Source organism: Talpa occidentalis, unplaced genomic scaffold (genome assembly GCF_014898055.3).
Source record: "Talpa occidentalis isolate TD23 unplaced genomic scaffold, MPIMG_talOcc4v2.1 talOcc4.10, whole genome shotgun sequence".
Taxonomy (NCBI): domain Eukaryota; kingdom Metazoa; phylum Chordata; class Mammalia; order Eulipotyphla; family Talpidae; genus Talpa; species Talpa occidentalis.
Window position 1 is genome coordinate 30640104 of NW_023600993.1, and position 20244 is coordinate 30660347.

General features: G+C 50.3%; 1 protein-coding gene across 1 annotated transcript in view; it reads left to right on the forward strand.

Moving 5' to 3' along the window:
• Window positions 1-615: 615 nt before the first annotated feature.
• Window positions 616-20244, forward strand: part of GASK1A (golgi associated kinase 1A) — a 28053-nt gene continuing 8424 nt past the window's right edge. The window contains exons 1-2 of the mRNA XM_037527093.2: window positions 616-889; window positions 17270-18547. Of these exons, the coding sequence (XP_037382990.1) occupies window positions 887-889; window positions 17270-18547 (1281 nt within the window). The 5' untranslated portion in view covers window positions 616-886. The remainder of the gene's footprint in view (window positions 890-17269; window positions 18548-20244) is intronic.

The following is a 20244-nucleotide window of genomic DNA, read 5'->3' on the forward strand; positions in this document are numbered from 1 at the left end:
TGTGCCACAGCCCACTCTAGGTGGCCCAGGGGACACAAGGTACTGCCTAGGTATTCTAGAGAAGGGGGTCAGTATATGTCACTTCAGTGTCTTAAACACTGATTAGTTCTCAAGGAGAAAAGTTGGTTAACGACCCTAAGTGGTCAACAGATTTTTCTTCCCTTACATCCTTCCAAATCGCCACTGGGGATTGAGCTCAAGCAAGGCTTTTTGCCAGTAAAAAAGACTTGTCTTTCTGAGGCTTTCCAAGGAAGAGGGATATTCCTGGCGACCCCCAGCTGGCCTATGTCCCCCCAGCCCCAGACCCGATGGCTGCGGGCGCACAGAGCACCGCACCCCTTGGAGGCGAGATCCTGGCGGTGCGCCCAGGTCCTGAGTGCAGTCCCTGGTGCCCAGCCTCGGCTCCTCACCCTGCGCGCTGGAGGGCCTGGTGCTTTCCAACACCTGGACCCCCCCACTCCAGGCTGCGGCTGCCCGAGCCCCGGGCAGGGCTTTTATTGTGAAAGGCAGCCCCCCCTCCCGCGCTTTCGGGGAAGTGGGGAGGCTGGGTCGTCCAGCGCTGCAAGGACTTTGCAAACTCGGCAAACTCCTCTAGCCGATCCCGCGGCTGCAGGGGGTTCTGCAGACCCGCAGATCCTCGCCGACCCCCCGCCCGGGGCGCGCTCGCCCAGACCCCTCGCCACTCCACCAGCAGAGCGCCCCGGCGCGCCCCGCGCACGCCCAAGACTTTCGTGGCGCCACTTGGCCCCTGGGCAGCTGTGGACCCTCTCTCTGTCCGGGAAACTGGAATCTGAGGAAGCCACGGCGCCAGAGGCGGCCCCGGGCAGTGGGATGCGCAGGCGGCCCGGCCGAGCGCCCAGGAACCGCTGCAGGCCCCTCCGGGGACATGGTAGGCATCGCGGGTCGGGATGTTGGGGGGTGGGGGGGGCGCAGGTGTGTGTGTGTGTGGGGGTCCCTTTCCCCTTCATTACTCCCGCTCCCCAATCCTTATCGATTCCCCCCTTAGGAGAGGGGAGTGATTGGATGTACAAGTTGCGAAATTCTATAAATGTGGCAAATTTTTACTACTCAATTCCCTGTTCAGGGGCAAGTGGTGGACCAAGGCCATCCACTCAGAAGACCATTGTTCGTGTGCAGGAGTCTCCTGGCTTTAAAGTGGGGGTGGGGGGGTGGGGGGGAGGGGGGAAGTAGGGGCAGAACCTCTCAGGCCTCTGCAAGGAGGTGGCATGAGGGACGGAGAAGGAACCACCCTCTGCTCTGGAAGCCTGAGGGCACTGGATGTGTTTGCCCCACGGCCCGCGTGGACCTCCCGTTCCCAGTGAGCCAGCAGCAAGCAGGCGCCTGGCCTCTCATCGGGGTTCAGGGATAGTGTTAGGAAGAGGACTGGAGTCAGGATTTCACTGTGTGAGGATGCAGTTGCCAGTGTGAGGGGCCCCAGTGGCCGCAGATAACCGAAGATTTCCTTCGCTTCTCTCCCTGAATGAAGGGACCTGTGTTCCAGAGAAGCGAGGGACCAAGGGACAGCAGGGCACTGGCTAGAGCCAGCCTAGGAGGAGGAAGGGGGCCAAGAATCCTTTGTGGGTGGGGAGCTCAGTTTCCTCCTCCGTAAAATGAGAGGCTGAACTAGATGTCCCTCAAGATGCCATTTGACTCCAAAAATGGATGTTGCATGAATAATTCTGAGGTCGGACCTCTGCCCTGGTGTTGCCCTTTTCCTAGTATGGACAACCACGCAGTGTGAGGAGGTGATTCTCAGCCGCAGCTCTGACTGCTCCCTGGGCCAAATCCAGGTGGGACCCACATGGGATTTTTTTTTAAAATATCCTGCATGTCACAGAACTACCACTCCTTGAGATAGTCCTAAAATAGAAAGGGTTGGTGAGCTTCATCTGGGAAATGATACTTGCTAAAGACCCTTTTGGAGCTTCCTTCCATAGAGAAACTCTTTGACATTCATTAAAACTGAATTCATTGAAATTTGTTTGAATAGGGTGTCCTTTATCCAGTAATCCTGTGACACCATCGTATTACTGATCCAAAGTACACATGATGGGGGCCCTGGATGAAAAATACTAAGCTAGAAGTCCAGAATCCCTAAAGGTCTTTCTGCACAAGTGAACACTGGGCTGCAGGGTCTGTGAGGGTATTTATGGTCATTTCACAGGGGGCCTTGGTGTGTCTGTTTCCAAAGCTGAGACACCGCCTTTCCCTACAATAGCAGTGGGCAGCCTGTAGAGGTGGATGATAAAAATGTTTTCTCAATAAGAAATCTTTATTTCAGACAAAATTTAGTATTTCCATAATTTAGGATAAAGCCATCACCTTTTCATGAGTCCGTGTTTCAGGTGATTGTGGTTTCCATGAGGATCCTTTGAACATTTACCTTCATGCCTTGGGAAGCTGCATAGTCTTTTCTTTGCAGGAATTCCAGGCTTTCGGGGTGCTCCCCTCCCCTCCAGGTGCTCCAGTTGGCATGTTCAGGAAAGACTGAATACTTAACAGTAAGCAGTTAGACATTCTTTTAGTGCAGAACTTTCTTGCCAGAAATTTCTTGCATTTTACTACCATAAGTATTCCAGAGTCCTTGCAACACTGGGCAAATTCTTGAACTTGCTCAGAAATCTCTTGCAGCCTTTTCTCTCATTATTTTAGGGATCAAAACATCTTTCAACATGGCTGAGATACTGTGGGGTCGAGAGCCACCTCAGGGTGGACAGATGAGAGCATCTTGGCCATTGTTGGGTAGGGGGTGGGGAGGGGTGGGTGAAAAATATTGACAGACTTGGAAATAAGTTTTTGTCCTGGTTCTTAATAAAATCTTTCTTCCTGATATTACACACACACACACACACACACACACACACACACAGAAGCATATTTCCTACTGTCTTTCAGTATTATTTAAAATAACTAAGACGATACCAAACATACAGGTTTAGTCTGATTTATTTTGCTTCACTTTCTATCAAAGCATGTTTCTGTGTTGTCATCTCTAAAAAATTCTTCATAACCGGGCCTCCCTGGTGGCGCAGCAGTTGAACGCTGGGTTGCAAAGCTGCCCGCAGACTCTGCAGTGTCGGTTCGATCCCCAGCTGCTCCCTGGCCACCAGAGGAGGGTCCCACATGGCGCACAGACCTCTCCTGCCGCCCGCTGCTCCCCTCAGCAGTGTACTTCATGGGTCTACCTGTTCTGTTCCCCGCTCTGGCTCTGGTGAATTCTCTCACCCTCCCGCGCTTCTGACTGTACCCAGTGCTTGTATAAATGAATAAATAAATAAATAAATCTTAACCATAAAAAAAAAATGCTCTTTAAAAAAAAAATTCTTCATAACCATATTTTTAATGCCTATTATTGTGATTTTGATAACCACTTCCATGCATGTAGACTTCAGGTTGATTCCAGTTTGGGGCTGTTTTCAATGGCAGGCAACCAGCTTCTGATTAGCCATGGAAAGAGCGATCTGAGAGCCTGGCTAAGTGGAAATCAGACAAGCTCACAAGAGCAAATTGCTTCAGCCTCTTTATCAAAGATCTTACTGCACCCACCCTCGAGGGGCCAGGGTGTGGGCACGAGGCATTTCCTCCTGTCTGTCTTTAATCTGTGCTGTGGGCATGTCTTCAGGCAGGCAGCCCTGCGGCCAAGGGTCCATGGAAGCCCACACATGGGCCTGTTCTCCTAGGAAGAACCAAGAGCTAAGGTCCCTGGAGGCTAAGACTCAGAAGGGACCTTCAGGTGAAGGAGCTGAGGCTGGAGAAGGGGTGTGACCTACCTTAGATTGTTCAGAGCTGGGCCAGTGCCCAGACCTCCTGGTTCTCCACTCCCACCCTCACCCCTCTGCAGGTGCCTTCACAGGCACAGTCGCCTCTTATACTTGAGGATGCTGCTCAGAGCAATGGAGGAAAGGAATGTGGTTTGAAATCAGAATGAGCTTCGTGCCAGGTTAAACCCTAGCCCCTCATCTGTAAAATGGTGATATACTGTTGGGTTCTGATGAAAAGCAGTAAAGCAAAAAAACCAAAACCAAAACCCATAGGTTGGGGGTCCTTAGGCCTCACAAAGGAGTTATTTCCTTAGTTGTTTCAGAGGCCAGTGAGAGGAACATGACTCGGAGATGCAGGGGGAGGCCCAGCCCTCCCCCTGAGCCCACAGAACCAATGTAGAAACAGAACGGCTCTTGAGGCACCGCCCTGGAGTGACCTGGCCTGTCTTTGCTTGGATCCTTTTTTTAAAAAAAATGTGATTGCCAAAGTACTTCCATCTGTGGTGTCTGGAGGTCTCCACACAGGTCTGCATCTGAAGGGCCACCTGACCTGAAAGTGACTATGGAGCAATAGATTGTGGGTGACCGGCAGGCTGCCTTCTCTGTATGGCCCTCCCACCCCACACTCCCCAATACGCATGAACTCATAGTCTTGGCCAGACTGGAGTCTGGCCAAATTCCCTACAGCCTGGCCTGGCAGCTGCAGAACTCAGTGGAAGCCATAAGGGACTGGCGGGTATAAAGACCTCTGTGGTGGATTTAGGGATGAGGGGTGTTTAGGGTGGAAGGGGAGAAGAGGTGTGGAGGATGAAAACACAGTAGGGGCCGCATGCTGGTCTTGGGGATCTTGACAGGCTCAGAAGGAACACCCCGTGTCTCCTTGGGCACCACCTACACCTGACTCCCAGGTGGCTTATGGGGCCTCCCTGGTGGCACAGGGGTTAAAGTCTCAGCGCTATCAATCTATCAGTGGCCACTGTGGCCTGAATTCGATCCCCAGCCAGGGAGCTAACCCACATGGCACAGCAGACCTCTCCCGCTGCTCCCCTCAGCAGTATATTTCAGTGGATCCGCATGTACTGCTCTCCACTCTGTCTCTGGTGAATCCTCTCACCCCCATACCTTTGGCATACACCCCAGTTCTTATATGCATAAATAAATAAAAATAAATCTTAAAAAAAAAGCTTAAATTATTCTTGGCTATATAGAATTGGTTACTGATTTGAGCCTCTGTGAAGAAGCCCAGGATCATCAATCCTTATGATCAGGATGTTGTTCTGATGATTTTTCAGTTGGTGAGATAGTCGCTGTTGGGTCCAGTATAGTGGTGTTTGGCTCTGCACACGCAAGACAATAAAGCAATAGCTTTATTCTGAACTCTGGCATCTTCGGCCCCATCCACAACGTGGGTGGAGCTAGAAGGAATTATGCTCAGTGAAACAGCCAGAAGGAAAAAGAAAAATATCAGATGGTTTCACTTATAGCAGGAATATAGGGGAAACAAATAAGACATCAGTGTAAAAAAATAATAACAGTACAAAACACAACAAATCAAAAATGGACAAGTATAAATCAGAGACATCCTGCAGGGGAGGAGGAGGGAGAGGCATCAGAGGGAGGGAGGGAGGCGCACAGGTGCCTTGGGGAAGGAAACTCTATGTGGGCTACACCTGAGGGGGTGGGGGGAAGCAAATATTGTTTAAAAATGAACAATGATGTAAAAAATAAAAAAAAAATAGTCATTTATATTCTCCCCCCCAAAAAATAAAAATGTTTCTACATTATTAGCTTTTCAGAAATCACAGGACTAGGACAGGGGTAATTGCTCCCTAGGTGAGCACGGTCATTCACATCACCCTGGCCACCGGGCCTGCTGTCAGTGTTGCCCTCTGCCAGCCTCCCAGACACAGGCTCCCTCCTGGGCCCCCAGCCTGCTGAGGCCCCTGCTGGAGGGTGGGCAGGGCGCAGCCCTCTAGCTCTCCTCCCCCAGCTTCCCCTCCTGCCTTGGGCTTGGGTTTCTGCTAAGTGGCCTCGGGAAGGGGCAGTGTCACACGCTGTTTATTTGTGGGCAGTTTTTGTTTGGCTTGTTAGGGTGTTTGCTTGCAATGAGCAAACAGTCTCTTCCAGAACCATCTGGAGAATTCAGATCCTTCCATGTTGGCTTGGGCAGCAGGTTCGTGGTTCCATGTCTAGGAGCCAAGTCGGGTAAGATTTTTTCCAGAAATGCCATTAGCCAAAGAATTGGTTAAAGACAGCAGAGGGGCGAGGGCTAGAAGAGAGAAAGGGAGGGAGGAAAAAGCCGAACTGGAGCCAGAGATGAGATGTACGCTTGTGAGATAAAGAGAGAGAGGAAGGTGAGGCTCAGGGCAGCAAGGATGGGTCCTGGTCCTTTCACCCCTGGGCAGGCCTCCTCAGGGCCGTGCCTGTGCCAGTGGGGGATGTGGGGGTCCGCGCTGGCTGTGGTGTCCTGAGTTGGGTATCAGCAGCACCGAGCCTCACCTCTCTGGACTGGTTTTGCACCGATGCTGTGAGGGGACTTCCCACAGTGCACCAGGGAATTGTCAAGACATTCTGATGAGTTTTCAAATGTTGCTGAAGTTCTTATAAATGCCTGGGGACACGGTGAGATGGAAGGGTAGATCCAAATAGATTCAAACCTGTAACATCAAAAGCTCATCATTGCAAATGAAAACTACCATGAGATACCATCTCACATCAGTGAGAATGGCACATATTAAAAAAATTAGCAACAATAAATGTTGGTGAGGTTGTGGAGAAAAAGGAACTCTTCTGCACTGTTGGTGGGAGTGCAAACTGGTCCAACCACTGTGGAGAGCTGTGTGGAGATTTCTGGACCTACTACACATAGAGCTTCCATATGATCCAGCAATTCCACTCCTAGGTATTTACCCAAAGGACACAGAAACATCAATTCCAAAGAGCACCTGCACCCCTATGTTTATAGCAGCACTATTTACAATAGCTAAGCTTTGGAAACAGCCCAAATGCCCAAAAATAGATGACTGGATCAAGAAGATGTGGTACATATATACCATGGAATATTACTCAGCATTCAAAAAAGATAAACACATGCCATTTGCAGCAACATGGATGGCGCTGGAAGGGATCATGCTCAGCGAAATAAGACAGAAAGAAAAAGAAAAATACCGGATGGTCTCGCTCATAGCAGGAATCTAGAAAACTTAAATAAGGGACCAGGAAAATGATTAACTATAAGAAAGAAAATATCAAAATCAACAAACAACTATGAGCCAGAGACACACTATGCGGGGGCAGGGGAAGGAGGGATTGGGGTCAAAATGAGGTGGTTGCAATTGTGTGGAGAATATAAAAATAAAATTAAAAAAAAAAAGCTCATCATTTCAAAAAGCGCAGAAACGTCATCCTTTCATCCTTTTCCCCAAAGCAGGCGAATGAACTCCAGGATAACTTGGTGACCTGTCACTGCCAGGTGGCGGGAAGAGGTTGTCTCTTCCAAAGCCAAGAGGAGGGAGGAAGGAGGGTGCAGGGGAAGGCGGCTCAGTCTGTGGACGGGGCCGGTTCTGTTTCCAGTCGGTGGGTCTGTGCCTTGTGGGCCTCCTGTGCTGCCTGTCTGGACTTCTTATTTTTAGGGCTCAGAATGCAGTTGGTCTTTCTGACTGAGTTGAGGTCAACACTGAGTTGAGGTCAGAATTCTGAGAAACTTGGCCTTTGAAGTATTGTCTACTGCTTCTCCTTCTGACCTAATTATAGGGGAACTTTCCCCTGATTTTCCTTTGGGGCCTGGTAGTGTTTTGAAAATCTCTGGTTTTATGTCCCTTTCTCATTCTGGATTGCAGAGTCTACTCGGTCACTGTGGAGCATCCTGCTGTCAGGGTCTCTGGAGCTTACCCAAGCAGTGCTCCCTGGGTGACAGGGACAGCATGCTGCACCCACAGGAAGTCACCCTTTGAGGTGAGCTCCCGAACAGCTTCTCAATGCTTCTCTACGGTGGGGGGTGACAAAGCGAGCCCTGCTTTGCTAAGGTTAGCTAGCAGAGAAGCTTGTCCTGTGCTGGGCACCGTGTGAGCTCCAGGGTGACGAGGACAAGCCTGCTGCCCGCAGGAGCTCCTGGTCCGGGGAGGGGCAGGCGCACTGGAGGGCAGGTGCATGACCCAGGTGTGTTCTGTGGGCTGGATGTGACTCTGCTTTCTGTAAACGAGGAAACTACAGCTCTGACCAGGAAATGGTGGGGTCAGGGGCTGGACCCCATCCTGAATGAATGTCCTGACCTTGGAGTGTGGGAGGGGGGAGAAGGGATGGACAAATATGCAAATATTGGGGGGAGTTCCTTCATTCTTTTCACCCTGTCCCTTTGGAAGGAGGTCTGGGGACCCCTGCAAGGACCCTGAATTCCCTCGTGTCTAAGGGTAGGTGTGGGCATGGGGCCCAGGTCCGGTCCCCCTGACGTGGGGAAGCTGGGAAGGTCTTGGGGGGCCACTGGGGACTTTTCTTCTTTAAGTTTATTTTTCTTGCTGGCATCTAAGCTGTTCACCCCACTTCCCCTCAGTGGTACACATCAGTCACTCAACCACATGCACATAATCTCACACAGGCGCACCTGCACGTACACACACACACACACACGCTCACCTTGCACACTTGCACTCCCACAGAGCAACTCCAAACATGGAGTGACAGCACCCTGCTGTAGAGTCAGCCTCAGGCTATGCCCAGGCTGGGGTTAGGGCTTAGCATCTCACTGTCTGGGGTGTGGGGAGCCAGTGGAGGGTGAGGCTGCAGCCAGCTTGAGGGCTGGAAGCTGGGATGGCGTCCATGCACTGGAGGACGGTGGGAGGCGCACAGGCTGTTTTCCCCAGGACAGAGCAGCTCTGTGGTTGTGCACACAGAGGCTCAGTGTGTACCTTGTGGGGGCCCTGGACCCCGGCTAGGGGACGCCCTCAGTCTCCCTGCACACCCATGGGGCACTGTCTGGGGCCCTGGACCTAGTCAGCTCTCCGAGCTCTGTCTCACTTCCCTCCCCCTACTGCTTCCACTTCTTCTGGTGCCTCAGAGATCCTGTTGCAACTACAAAGATGCTATTGTGTTCCTTTCTTTGAGAGCATTCTCTTGAAACTCTAGTTAAAATACCCTCATTTCCCTTATGGGAGGGGGTGCGGATGGCTGACCTGGCTATGTCACCCCGATTCATCTCACTGTCCCTGGGAGTCAGGAAAAGCTCCTGGCTCCTCCACAGCCACTCATCGCCTTGCCGCCAGGCCAGTGGCCCGGGGCGAAAGGTTTTGAACCTGTAATGAAACGCAAGACTTTACTTGGTTGAGTTTTAAAGGGTGGAGGATTTAGAGGGTGAATTCTAATCAGAATTAAACTGAAGCACTCCTTCCCACTTGGGCAAAAAGTGAGACTTTAACCCTCAGCCTCAGTTTCCCTATGAAGATAATACACCCCCTGTGGGGTTGTGTGTGTGGTGCCATTATGAGGGTAAAGTACCTGGCATGAGTTGTGGCACATAGTAGGTGCTCAGTTAATGGGAGCTTGGTAACATTTTCCTGAGACTGCAGATACCGCAGGAACTGGGCCCCGAGACTGGTAATAGGCTGCTTCATTGCATCAAGGGGATCAGAGAAGAGGGGTGGCCTTGGACCTTAGCTCCTACACAGCTGGGGTTTGGCGTGGGGAGAATATGTGCTGTAAAGGGGTTTTCTTTATACCAACCATCTGGAGTCATCCCCCTTAATGGTGAACTAAAGAAAGATGGAACCAAATGGTAGGGTTGAAAGTGTACCTGGTTCAAGGGTTCTTGATCTAGACTTTGTGCCTAGAATTCAGGGGTGCCCTAAACTCAGTTGAAGAAATATTACATCTTTATTTTCATTAATCTCTAACCGAAATTCAGCATTTTTTCAGCAATGACTATAGACAGAACCTGTGACTATGTGGTCAAGACAGTCACAGGGATTTTATCTCACGAGTATGGAAGTAGATCCTTGGAAAGACAGTCTTTACTGTCCCTTGAAAGTACATTTGTTGGGGCCTCCCCGGTGGTGCAGGGGTTGAGCGCTGGGTTGTGAAGATGCCTGCAGCCTCTACAGCACCGGTTCTATCCCCATCTGCTCCCCAGTCACCAGAGGAGGGTCCCACAAGGCGCGCAGACCTCTCCTGCCGCCCGCTGCTCCCCTCAGCAGTGTACTTCGGTCCTTCTGCCTGCTCTGCTCCCCGCTCTGGCTCTGGTGAATTCTCTCACTCTCCCGTGCTTCTGACTGTACCCAGTGCTTGTATAAATAAATAAATCTTAAAAAAAAAAAAAACCCAAAACCAAAAAACTTTCTATCTTAAAAAAATAAAAAAAAGAGTGCATTTGTTATTAGATGTGCTGATAGAGCTTGTCATTTAATGTGTTAATAAAGAAGCATATGCGTCATTACACCTGAGTTTGCTTTTTAGAATATTTTGGTAATTGTATTTCAGTATAATTAATTGCCTTGGTAATCCTATGTCTTTTACTTTACATATTAAAAAAATCACAGAATTCTTAGAAGATCTTGATGATCAGGTGGCCAGGGTAGTCTTAGGCACTACAAAGATTCAGAACTCCTACTTCTAGTAGATATTCACATATGTGATCTGACTGTGGGGCTAGCTAAAGGCCTTCTTTGACTAAAAATATCTTTCCTCAGTCTCTTCTCCAGGGTCATTAAAAAATATTCTTTAGCAGACTGATGTGTGTGCTGGCACTGAGCTGGGTGCTGGAAGAAATCCCCTTTCATGCTAAGAGTGACTTATATTTGCATGGGGTTTTGCCTTTTCTATTATCTCATTGAATCCTTAATTTTCTTCTGAAATTAAGGCTGGTATCACTACACCCATCTTAGAGATCAGCAAGTAGAGTAAATTAAAGATCCATGGGTAAGTTACAGTCAAGGCTGAGACACGCGGTCCATGGATATGAAGGGCCTCAAGGTGGCCCCTCCAGCCGCAAATATGTTCTTCTCCCTCAATCAAGCTGAAAATTCTTGCACTTAGACCTAACCCTCTTTTCAGAGTTAGTCTTTGGAAACTTTCTATTAAAAGTAACTATCTTTGGGCCTCCCTTGTGGTGCAGCAGGTTGAGCGCAGTGCTGTGATGCTGTCCGCAGCCTCTGCAGCATGGGTTCAATTCCCTGTAAGCCAGGGAGATTCCCACATGGCACGGCAGACCTCTCCTGCCATGCCCGCTGCTCCCCTCAGCAGTGTATTTCAGTCGATCTGCCTGTTCTGTTTCCCACTCTGTCTCTGGTGAATCCTCTCACCTTCCCACGCCTCTGGCCTGTACCCCAGCTCTTGTATAAATAAATAAATAAATATTAAAAAGAAAGGAAAATGATTGTTTAAAAAAAAGTAAATATCTTTGTATGGAAGCAATCTAAAATTCCCAAAAACAGATGACTGGGTCAAGAAGATGTGGTACATATACACAATGGAATATTACTCAGCAATCAAAAAGGAAACTCATGCCATTCACAGCAACATGGATGGAGCTGGAAGGGATTATGCTTAGTGAAATAAGCCAGAAGGAAAAAAAAAAAAAGACAAAACTAGCAAGCAACTATAAATTGGAGGCATTCAACAGGGGAGAGGGAGGAAGGGTTGTTATGAGGGCAGGAGAAACAGGCAGTGGGGTGTGTTGGAGTCTGTGTGGGGGGTTGGGAAGAGCGTTAATGGGGGGAGAGGCACTAAGGGTGAATGAAAAGCCCAACCTGACTGTGTTTTGCCTGAGGAGCTTCCACACCACACGTGTGCCTAAGCCCAGGCCTTGAAGCAGCATCTCCATGAGGGGGCATAGGGAGCCCCTATTTCTGGCAACTACGATGAGACTGGACTAAGAGGGTGTGTGATGGACAAGCAGGGCATTTTCTTTGTGCCTGCTATGTGGTACGTGCTCAGTAAGTGGCTATCGTTAATAGGAGCTGCTGTATTCACCTCACACGCCAGATACATTCCATTTCCAGGCTCTGGTCTCGAGAATGCTGGAGCCAAAAGGCACTTGGGCACCATCTGGTCCTGGGAAGAGCGAGAGGTGTAGATCCTGCCTCATTCCAAGATGAAGCCTGAGACCTGATTTGAGGATCACAGATGACTGGAAAGCTGACGTTCCCTCTCAAATGTGCCCCGGTTTGAGTGAGTTAAATGGCAGCATTTGCTCATTGCTATTCATCTATGTAACAGAGTAGGACAGGAGACGGTGAAATTATTTTTGTTTCGAAATAAAAGTAAACATATGTGAAAACATATTTATCTTCCTTCAATTTGCCCTAGTGGAAAAAGTTTGCCACCAAGTCTTGATTTTGTCCATCATTTTATAGATGAGCTGGCCAGTGGCAAGCAGATAATTCTTGGAGAGCAGGACCCTGTCTGAGACTCTTGCAGCCTTCCAGAGTCAAGGATGGAGGGGGGCTTTGGGACACCCCTCCCTGGGAGGCACAGCAGTTAGGTCAGCTGCCTCTGGAGCTAGAAGACCTGGGTTCATTCCTCAAGCTGTCCTTGCTGACTCTGAGCTTTGGGTCACCCCAGTTCTCTATGACTGTCTTCCTCACTGTAAGATGGGACAATAATCTAACACCTACCTCATATGACCGGCATGCAGATTAAATAAGTTAGTAGGAGGAAAGTTCTTCAAGCAGGCCCAGGCACACAATGAGAACTAATAAACGTTACTTATCATTCCTTTGGGTTCCCCCACCCTCACCCCTGGAAACTGGCCAGGCCAGAAATTACAGGGGCATAAATTCCTTCTAGCCTTGAAGTTGCTGATGTGGAAGGAAAATCACAATTCTCCAATGGAAACTGAGCAAGGGGGCTGGCCGGGCGGTGGCTTAGGAGACAGGCAGCCTGGAACACAGCTCAGTGTTCCACAGCACAGTGGAACAAGCTCCAAGGGCTTCCCAGGGCTCAGCAGAACTGACAGAGGCAGGGACACCATGTGCTCGGAGGAGGTTCTAATGGGCTGTGCTGTCCCCTGTGCCCCCAGAGGCCTCTGCCTGGGGCCTGGCTCTGGATTCACTCAAGGGATGCCTTCAGCCAAGGATGTGTGACCTTGGCATCGCCCACAGTGCTACTCACGGGTTGAGACATGTGGTTTGAATCCAGCCCTCTGCAAATATGCTCATGTGTTCCCTCTCGCCCCAGCCATGTCTTTCTCATGAAAATTATTTAACCAAACTTTAAAAAATGGAACAGAAATTCTGAATTCCAAAATCTCTGCCAGCCTCACTTGGAGTCTGAGTAGAGGTGGAAGAATCAGTGATCAGGCAGTGCGCGCTGCTGAGAGGAGGGCAAAGGTCAGGGGACAGAGACTCATGGGTCGTCACATCTTCAGCGATGGCTCTAGAACCATAGCCAACCTTGATTTTTATTTCTCATACCGCCCCCCCCCACACACGTGCACACACAGAGATACACACACATTGCACAGATAGCATGCACACAATACACACATGTGCATGCACATCACATATGTACACAGGTATACAAACAATACACAGGTACTCTGCGTGTGAGACACACGTGCATGTTTGTAAACACATGTGCATAGGCACACACATACACAATCATTATATGGCTTCCCTCTGGTTGCCTCTCCTCCTACTCAGAAACCCCTCACCAAGAAACACTCTACAGGTGCTTTGTCATATTGTCTGTTTGGATGGGGAGAGGAGCATGTGATCTGTCTTCTCTCCATCCTCCCTGAGGACGTGCTCTGTCCTCCCAGCATGTTATCCACTGTCCATGGCAGTTTGGTGGAAAACCATATTTTCCTTCCCCCCCACTGCAGAGCTGGTGGGGATCACAGTTAATAAGACTAGGGAGAGCATTCAGGGAAGGGGTGCTAGTGCTAAAGTGCAAAAGACCTCTCTGGTTTCTATTTGACAGCAGGCTCCCTCCATGCCACTGGTGCATCTTATGGGGCTCATGGGGTACATCTGTGACCAGCCTGACTCCCATCTTAACGACAGCATTAACTCCTCATTAGCCAAGGGGGAGGGTGCTCCACTTCATTGCTCAACTGCCTCATCTAATGAAGGACACACATTGAGCCCAGAAATGGACAAAGACACTGTATTAGTTGGGTGTTGCTGTGGTAACGCTGTGTAACAAACAGCCTCACATCTTGATGGCTTGTACCAACTTGCACCTTTATCTTGGTTGCAGGGCTGTGAGTAGGTGGGCCCAGGGCTGGCTCCAGGCTGGCGGTGTGTTTAGGGCTATACCAGGTGCCTCGCCTGGGGAGTGCTTGCTCCTTCCTTGGTGAAGGACAGGTTTGCAAAGAGGCAAGTCAAGCCCCACCGACTCATGAAAGACCTAGGGTAGGATGTGCTATGTGTTAAGTCCATTCATATTCCATTGGCAAAAGCAAGCCACATGGCCAAGGTCAAGGACAGTGGGCGGGGAGGTGTACTCCATCCAGAGAAAGCATGGCAGGGTGAGGAGGAAGGAGGAACTGTGAGCAAGTAATACCATCAGCGACCCTGTGCTTGAAAGGGAGGAAGTGTGCAGAAAGTGGGTGCAGGAAAACCGATCCTGCCACTCATTTCAGTGTATCAAACCATCTACTGGGCTCATTACATATTTTGACTCATTTGTATCCCGTGTGAATGCTTGGAGGGAGGAAATCTCATTCTCCGATTTGTAACTGACAAAACATGTCAGAGAGGTTGTATAACCTGCCTATTGTAACGAAACTCAGAAAGGGAGTCTAGACCCCAGGTGTGTCCTCCCTAAAGGCCCTGCCATATGCTTTTTTTGGCTACCTCCTTTTTAAAATTCCTCTCCTCAGGAGCTGTGGGTGGGTGTGACTGCATCTTCCCCAAGGAATTAAGGAGGCATCTTGGTGGAAGGGTGGGAGGTGGGGAGGTGGCAGGAAAGACGGTGTGTGTGTGTGTGTGTGTGTGTGTGTGTGTGTGTGTGTGTGTGCGTGCGCGCGCTGGATGGAGAGAATTGGGATGGGTCCTGCGTGCTGCAGCGGATCATCCTTTCTTGAATGTGCTCATTATTATTCAGATGGAGATTTCACTTCAGAGGATGTTTTTTCAGTTCGATTAAAGATGCTTTTCTTTCTCTAAAGCTTTCCTTGGGTGGCTCCGTGCGGACATCTGCTCATGGCCGTTTTGAACCTTTCTCTCTGCACAGCTGCTCAATTGCCAACTTTCCCCAGGTTGTCTGATGCCAAGGCTGAGAGAGAGAAGGACCCAAACAGTCTGTTTTCTTGAAACATTTTAAAAAGATGATTTATTTTTCCCTAGTGGCATCCAAAACTTTGAGAATGCAGATTATGAATCCAACTTGAAAACATATTTTTCTTTTTAGAAGGGGGAAAAAAGCCAAACAGACTTCTTTGTCTATGGCCATTTCTCTATTTATTTTAAAATATTGGTATTCTTGCCAGTTGTGTTGGTAAATGTTAGCAGTCTGGACCTTTCAGGCTCCTCATCTGTAAAATGGAAATGAAACAATTCTGTCTCCCTATGCTGATGTGAGGAGTAAAGGCAATTATGACTGATACACAATGGAAAGTCCTATCTGTAAGAAAGACTGGGATCCAATACCTTCATTTTTTGGTGTCTTCTTCATAAAATCCTCATAACTTTCCCCACAGCTGAATGGTCTGGATGTTCACTGCAGCCCGTGTGTTGTAATAAAAATTGGAAACCATCTAAATATCCTCCTGTAGCGGAATGGGTGAAGAAATCGTAGCATGTCTCTACGACAGCTGTTCCACAGCTGTTAAGTAATCTAATTAATATAGATAGTAAGTGATAGAGACAGATATGAAAAAGAACATATTGTTACATCCACCAAAGCAGGTTGTGGAATGGGCATCTCTATGCAAAAATAATTACCATGTGTGGTGACTGAAACATGATCTCCTGAAAGTTATCCATATCCTAGTCCTTGGAAGCTGGGAACATTACCTTATTTGGAAAAGGGATCTTGGCACATCTGACTAGGTTAAGGATCTTGAGATGGGGTTGCTTATCCTGGATTATCCAAGTGGGCCTAAGCAACATCACATGCACTGAAGTGCAGTATACACAGGGGAGGAGACAATGTGAGCACAAGGTGGAGTGCGGTGGCCACAGCCAAGGGATGCTAGCAGCCACCAGAAGCTGGAGGAGACAGGAAGCAGCTCCTCCCCTGGGGCCTTCAGAAGGAATGCTGAGAATAGAAGGTCCTGCTGGCACCTTGATTTTGACTGAGGGAAACGTATGCTGAACTCACTTCTGTTGTGTTAAGCATTCAAGTCCATGGAACTTTGCCACAGGAAACTAATACACCAGAATACATACCTAAGGGGAGGAGAAAGACAATTCACATTTTGTTTGATTTTCTCAATATTATTTGGGTGGGCCTCCCTGGTGGCACAAGGGGTTAAGCACCACACTATGAAGCAATCCGCGGCCTCTGCAGCAAGAGTTCGATCCCTGGCCGGACAGGGAGCAACCCACATGGCGCAGCAGACCTCTCCTGTCTCGCCCGCTGCTACCCTCAGCAGTGTATTTCAGTCAATCTGCCTGTTCTGTTCCCCACACTGTCTCTGGCGAATCCCCTCACTCCCCTGCATCTCTGGCCTGTACCCCAGCTCTCGTATGCATAAATAAATCTTTAAAAAAATTATTTGGGTTTTTCTCAGTGCTTATCTCTGCACATACTATGTGAACAGAGGGGTCTGTGCAGTGGCTCCCAGAGGCGCTTGGCAGCTCTGCTCCTGTGTGATCATGTGGGATCCAGGGCACCTTCCTTGTCATGGTTCTATAGTGCCCGAGGTTGGAGAGCTTGCTAAAACACAGGCTGCTGAGCCCTTGCTTCTGTTCGAGAGTTCTGGGGTGGGGCCTGAGACTTCGCATTTCTGACAAGTTTCCAGGTGATGCTAAAGCTGCTGGTTCAGGGGTCACATGTCAAGTCACAGCCGGCATGTGCAGGGCTGGTGCTGCCCCACCTCTGTGCTGAGAGTCAGTCCAGGGCAGCCAGCTTTCGAGCAAGCAGGGCAGGCAAAAGTGGCTGACTTGGGTCAGAGGCCTGCAGCTGGCTGTGAGAGCGGCTGCGCAAGGTCATCTGTAGCTGGTCTAGAAAAGGGAAGGGTATGTTTTGGGAAAAAACTGGAGGTTTGCCATAATGGGCCCTAGGATAAAAAGAGAGGGGCCTGCGCTTGGTGGTGGGGACAGATGTGGAGAGACCCTATGATGTTCTGTAAACCAGAGTTACTGTGGTGGTTTACTCCAGGGGCAGCAGCCCAAGTCTGTGGTCATCAGCCAAAGCTGCCCAAGAGGCAAAGCGCTGAGCTGTGAAGCAAGACACAGCTGACTGGCTGCCCATCCCCTCTTGAAGATGGATAGCTGTTACCCCTCCCTGACTCTGCTCTTTACCCTGCTCCTCCTCCCAAGATGGCCTCTCATTCACTGTCCCCCTTGTTTTCTGGGTTGACCTGACATCTTCCCAGATCTCAAGCTTTCTTTTTCTAACTCATCCCCCAGGTATCTTGGCTCAAGAGAAAGCTGCGTGGCAAGAAGCGGTTGGTGATGACATTTTGCCTCTTGATGACCCTGTCCATGGTGGCCGTCACCCACTTCCCCCCACAGCATCCAGCCGCTGGCCTGGACCTTGGTCGCGTGGAGCCCCAGGTGGTAACTGGCAGCCCTGCCCTCCATAGCCGAGAGGCTCTAAGCATCAACCGGAGGCAGCGGGCAAGAAACCTGGGACTCTGGCAAGGCTGGGCCTTGCCCAGGAATTCCAGCCAGGTCTGTGGTCAGGAGCAAGGTCACAGAGAGAGGGTGGACAGAAGCAGGCTGCTCCTGGCAGGGAACAGCAAGCGCCCAGGGAGGATCAGAAGGGACATTGCTTTGAGACCCAGTACCCGGCATCCTGTGCTCCTGAGGAAGGATAAGACAAGGGATCCTGGAGCCAAGGACCTGGGCACCCCCTTGCATGATGGTCCCATCCAGGAGGCACCAAGTGAGAAAGGCACCCTCACAGGCCCCCCCACAGGACATGACACTGCAGCTTTAAGGAACTGGAGAGCTCCTGTTGGACCCACCCTGGGGCCGCATCCTGCAGAAGTCAGGGATCTGCCAGGAGCTGGGAAGGGAGCCCTGACTGGTGGGTGGCAAGCAGGGAATCCCGCTTTGAGCTCAGGGGCCCATGAGTGGCCTGGCTCTGTTGCGGAGCTGCAAGGATCCATCTGGTGTGAAACGCTCACCCCTGTCCTGTCAGGCGGCTCGAGGACAAGCGGGCCGGTTCCCCCATGGTTCACGGAGCCTGATGTGAAGGCCCTCCGGCTGTTGGCCCAGGGAGTGGTGGTGGGCAAAGCCAGGGTCCCGGGCCATGGACAGGTACTGCAGGTGGGCTTCTCCACCAAGGGCACCCCTCAGGACGTGACTCCTGGGCTCAGCCAGCTCTGCTTCCAGGGGCTCTGTGGCCTGATCAAGAGGCCTGGGGACCTGCCAGAGGTCCTGTCCTTCCACGTGGACCGTGTGCTGGGGCTCCGCCGGAGCCTTCCAGTTGTGGCCCGGCGCTTCCACAGCCCTGTGCTGCCCTATCGCTACACAGATGGCGGCGCGAGGCCCGTTATCTGGTGGGCACCAGATGTGCAGCACCTTGGCGACCCAGACGAGGACCAGAACTCCCTGGCACTGGGCTGGCTGCAGTACCAAGCCCTGCTGGCAAGTGGCTGCAGCTGGCCAGGCCAGGCCCCATGCCTCGGCATCCAACACACGGAGTGGGCTCGCCTGGCACTCTTCGACTTCCTGCTGCAGGTTGGTGGCTAGGTGGGGTGGGGGTGGACGGCAGCAGAGGTAAAGGATGGGGGAAACGGAAACAGAATTACCCACCTGAGGGTGAATGCTGACTCTCCTCCTGATCCCTGTCTTTTTTACCATCAAGCACCCATACTTGTTATTTTTGTTAGTTTAGCTGATTGCTAAACTATCCAGGAATACTATGACTGGTTGTGAAACTGGTATTCTTAAAAATGAAATTAGGGCCTCCCCGGTGGTACAGCGGTTGAGTGCTGGATTGCGAAGCTGCCCGCGGCCTCTGCAGCGCCGGTTCGATCCCCGGCTGCTCCCCGGCCACCAGAGGAGGGTCCCACATGGTGCGCAGACCTCTCCTGCCGCCCGCTGCTCCCCTCAGCAGTGTACTTCGGTCCTTCTGCCTGCTCTGCTCCCCGCTCTGACTCTGGTGAATTCTCTCACCCTCCCGCGCTTCTGACTGTATCCAGTGCTTGTATAGATAAATAAATAAATCTTTAAAAAAAAAATGAAGTTATACAAACTAACAAATAGGATAAATTAGAAGCAAGGGTAATACCCAGAACTTTCTAATTATTTGATTACATTTTACTATCATTTGCACATGTATAGTAAATACTCTGCAATGACAGCTCATCTCCTGCACATCTCTTGCGGGCTCCACACCCAGACATGCTCGTAGTTTGAAATTGGTCAGAGCGGGAGTATTTACACTATGGCAATCAGCACCTGCTACCCATCAGGACCCTCCCCTCCTCCGAGAGAGCTGGCCTTAAACATTTACCAGCTCATCACTATTTATACCACTATATCCTTGAAGGAAGGATCAAGAAGGATTCAAGGTGGTTTCATAGTTTAAAAAGGAAAGCGAGCCAGAAAGAAAAAGAAAAATACCGGATGGTCTCACTCATAGCAGGCATTTAAAAAAACCTAAATAAGGGACCAGGAAAAAGACTAATTATAATAAAATAAAAAAATCAACAAGCAACTATAAACCAGAGACACACTACAGGGGGGAGAGAAGGGAGTAGGATCAAAACAAGGGTGGTGGGAATTGTATGGGGACTATAACCAGATGAAAATGCATATATTGTGCAAAAATGAAAAATGATGTAAGAAATATATAAAATTAAAAAAACAAAGGAAAGCGAGAGGGAGAGAAAGGAGGGGGAGGGAGGGTGGGAGAGCCAGAGAGTGAAAGCGATGTTCTTGTCCAGTCTGGTGCTGAAGGATGAGCAGGAACTCCAGCACAGGCCAGCGAAGGTCCCTGCTGTGCCAGGGCGAGGCCTGGGCTTCCTGGGCATCCTAGGTATTGTGCAACCATCCTAGGCCGGGTAGGTTCACCATTGGTTCAGGCAGCTTAAAAGAGATCTTTGGAGCCCTTGGCATCATCCCCACAGGTTTTCAATAGGATGCAGGGAAATAAGGCAGCAGGGAGACAGCACTTGGGCTGTCTCTATGTGCTCTTTCCTCCCGGCTTTCTCTGGGATTGTCCTGTGGTCTCACTCTCCTAGCCGTTCCGCCGTAGCTGTTTCTCTGAGTGACTCCGCCCTTATATCCTCCACCTCCAGGCTAACGTGTGCCCACTTAGGCGTGTCCACACTGTACGCTAGGTGTCCACAATCAGGCACACATGCCCCACGCCCACACTCCCAGGCGTCTCCTGCATTCAAGGCTGCGGGTGATAGCCCCAGAGGCTAGTG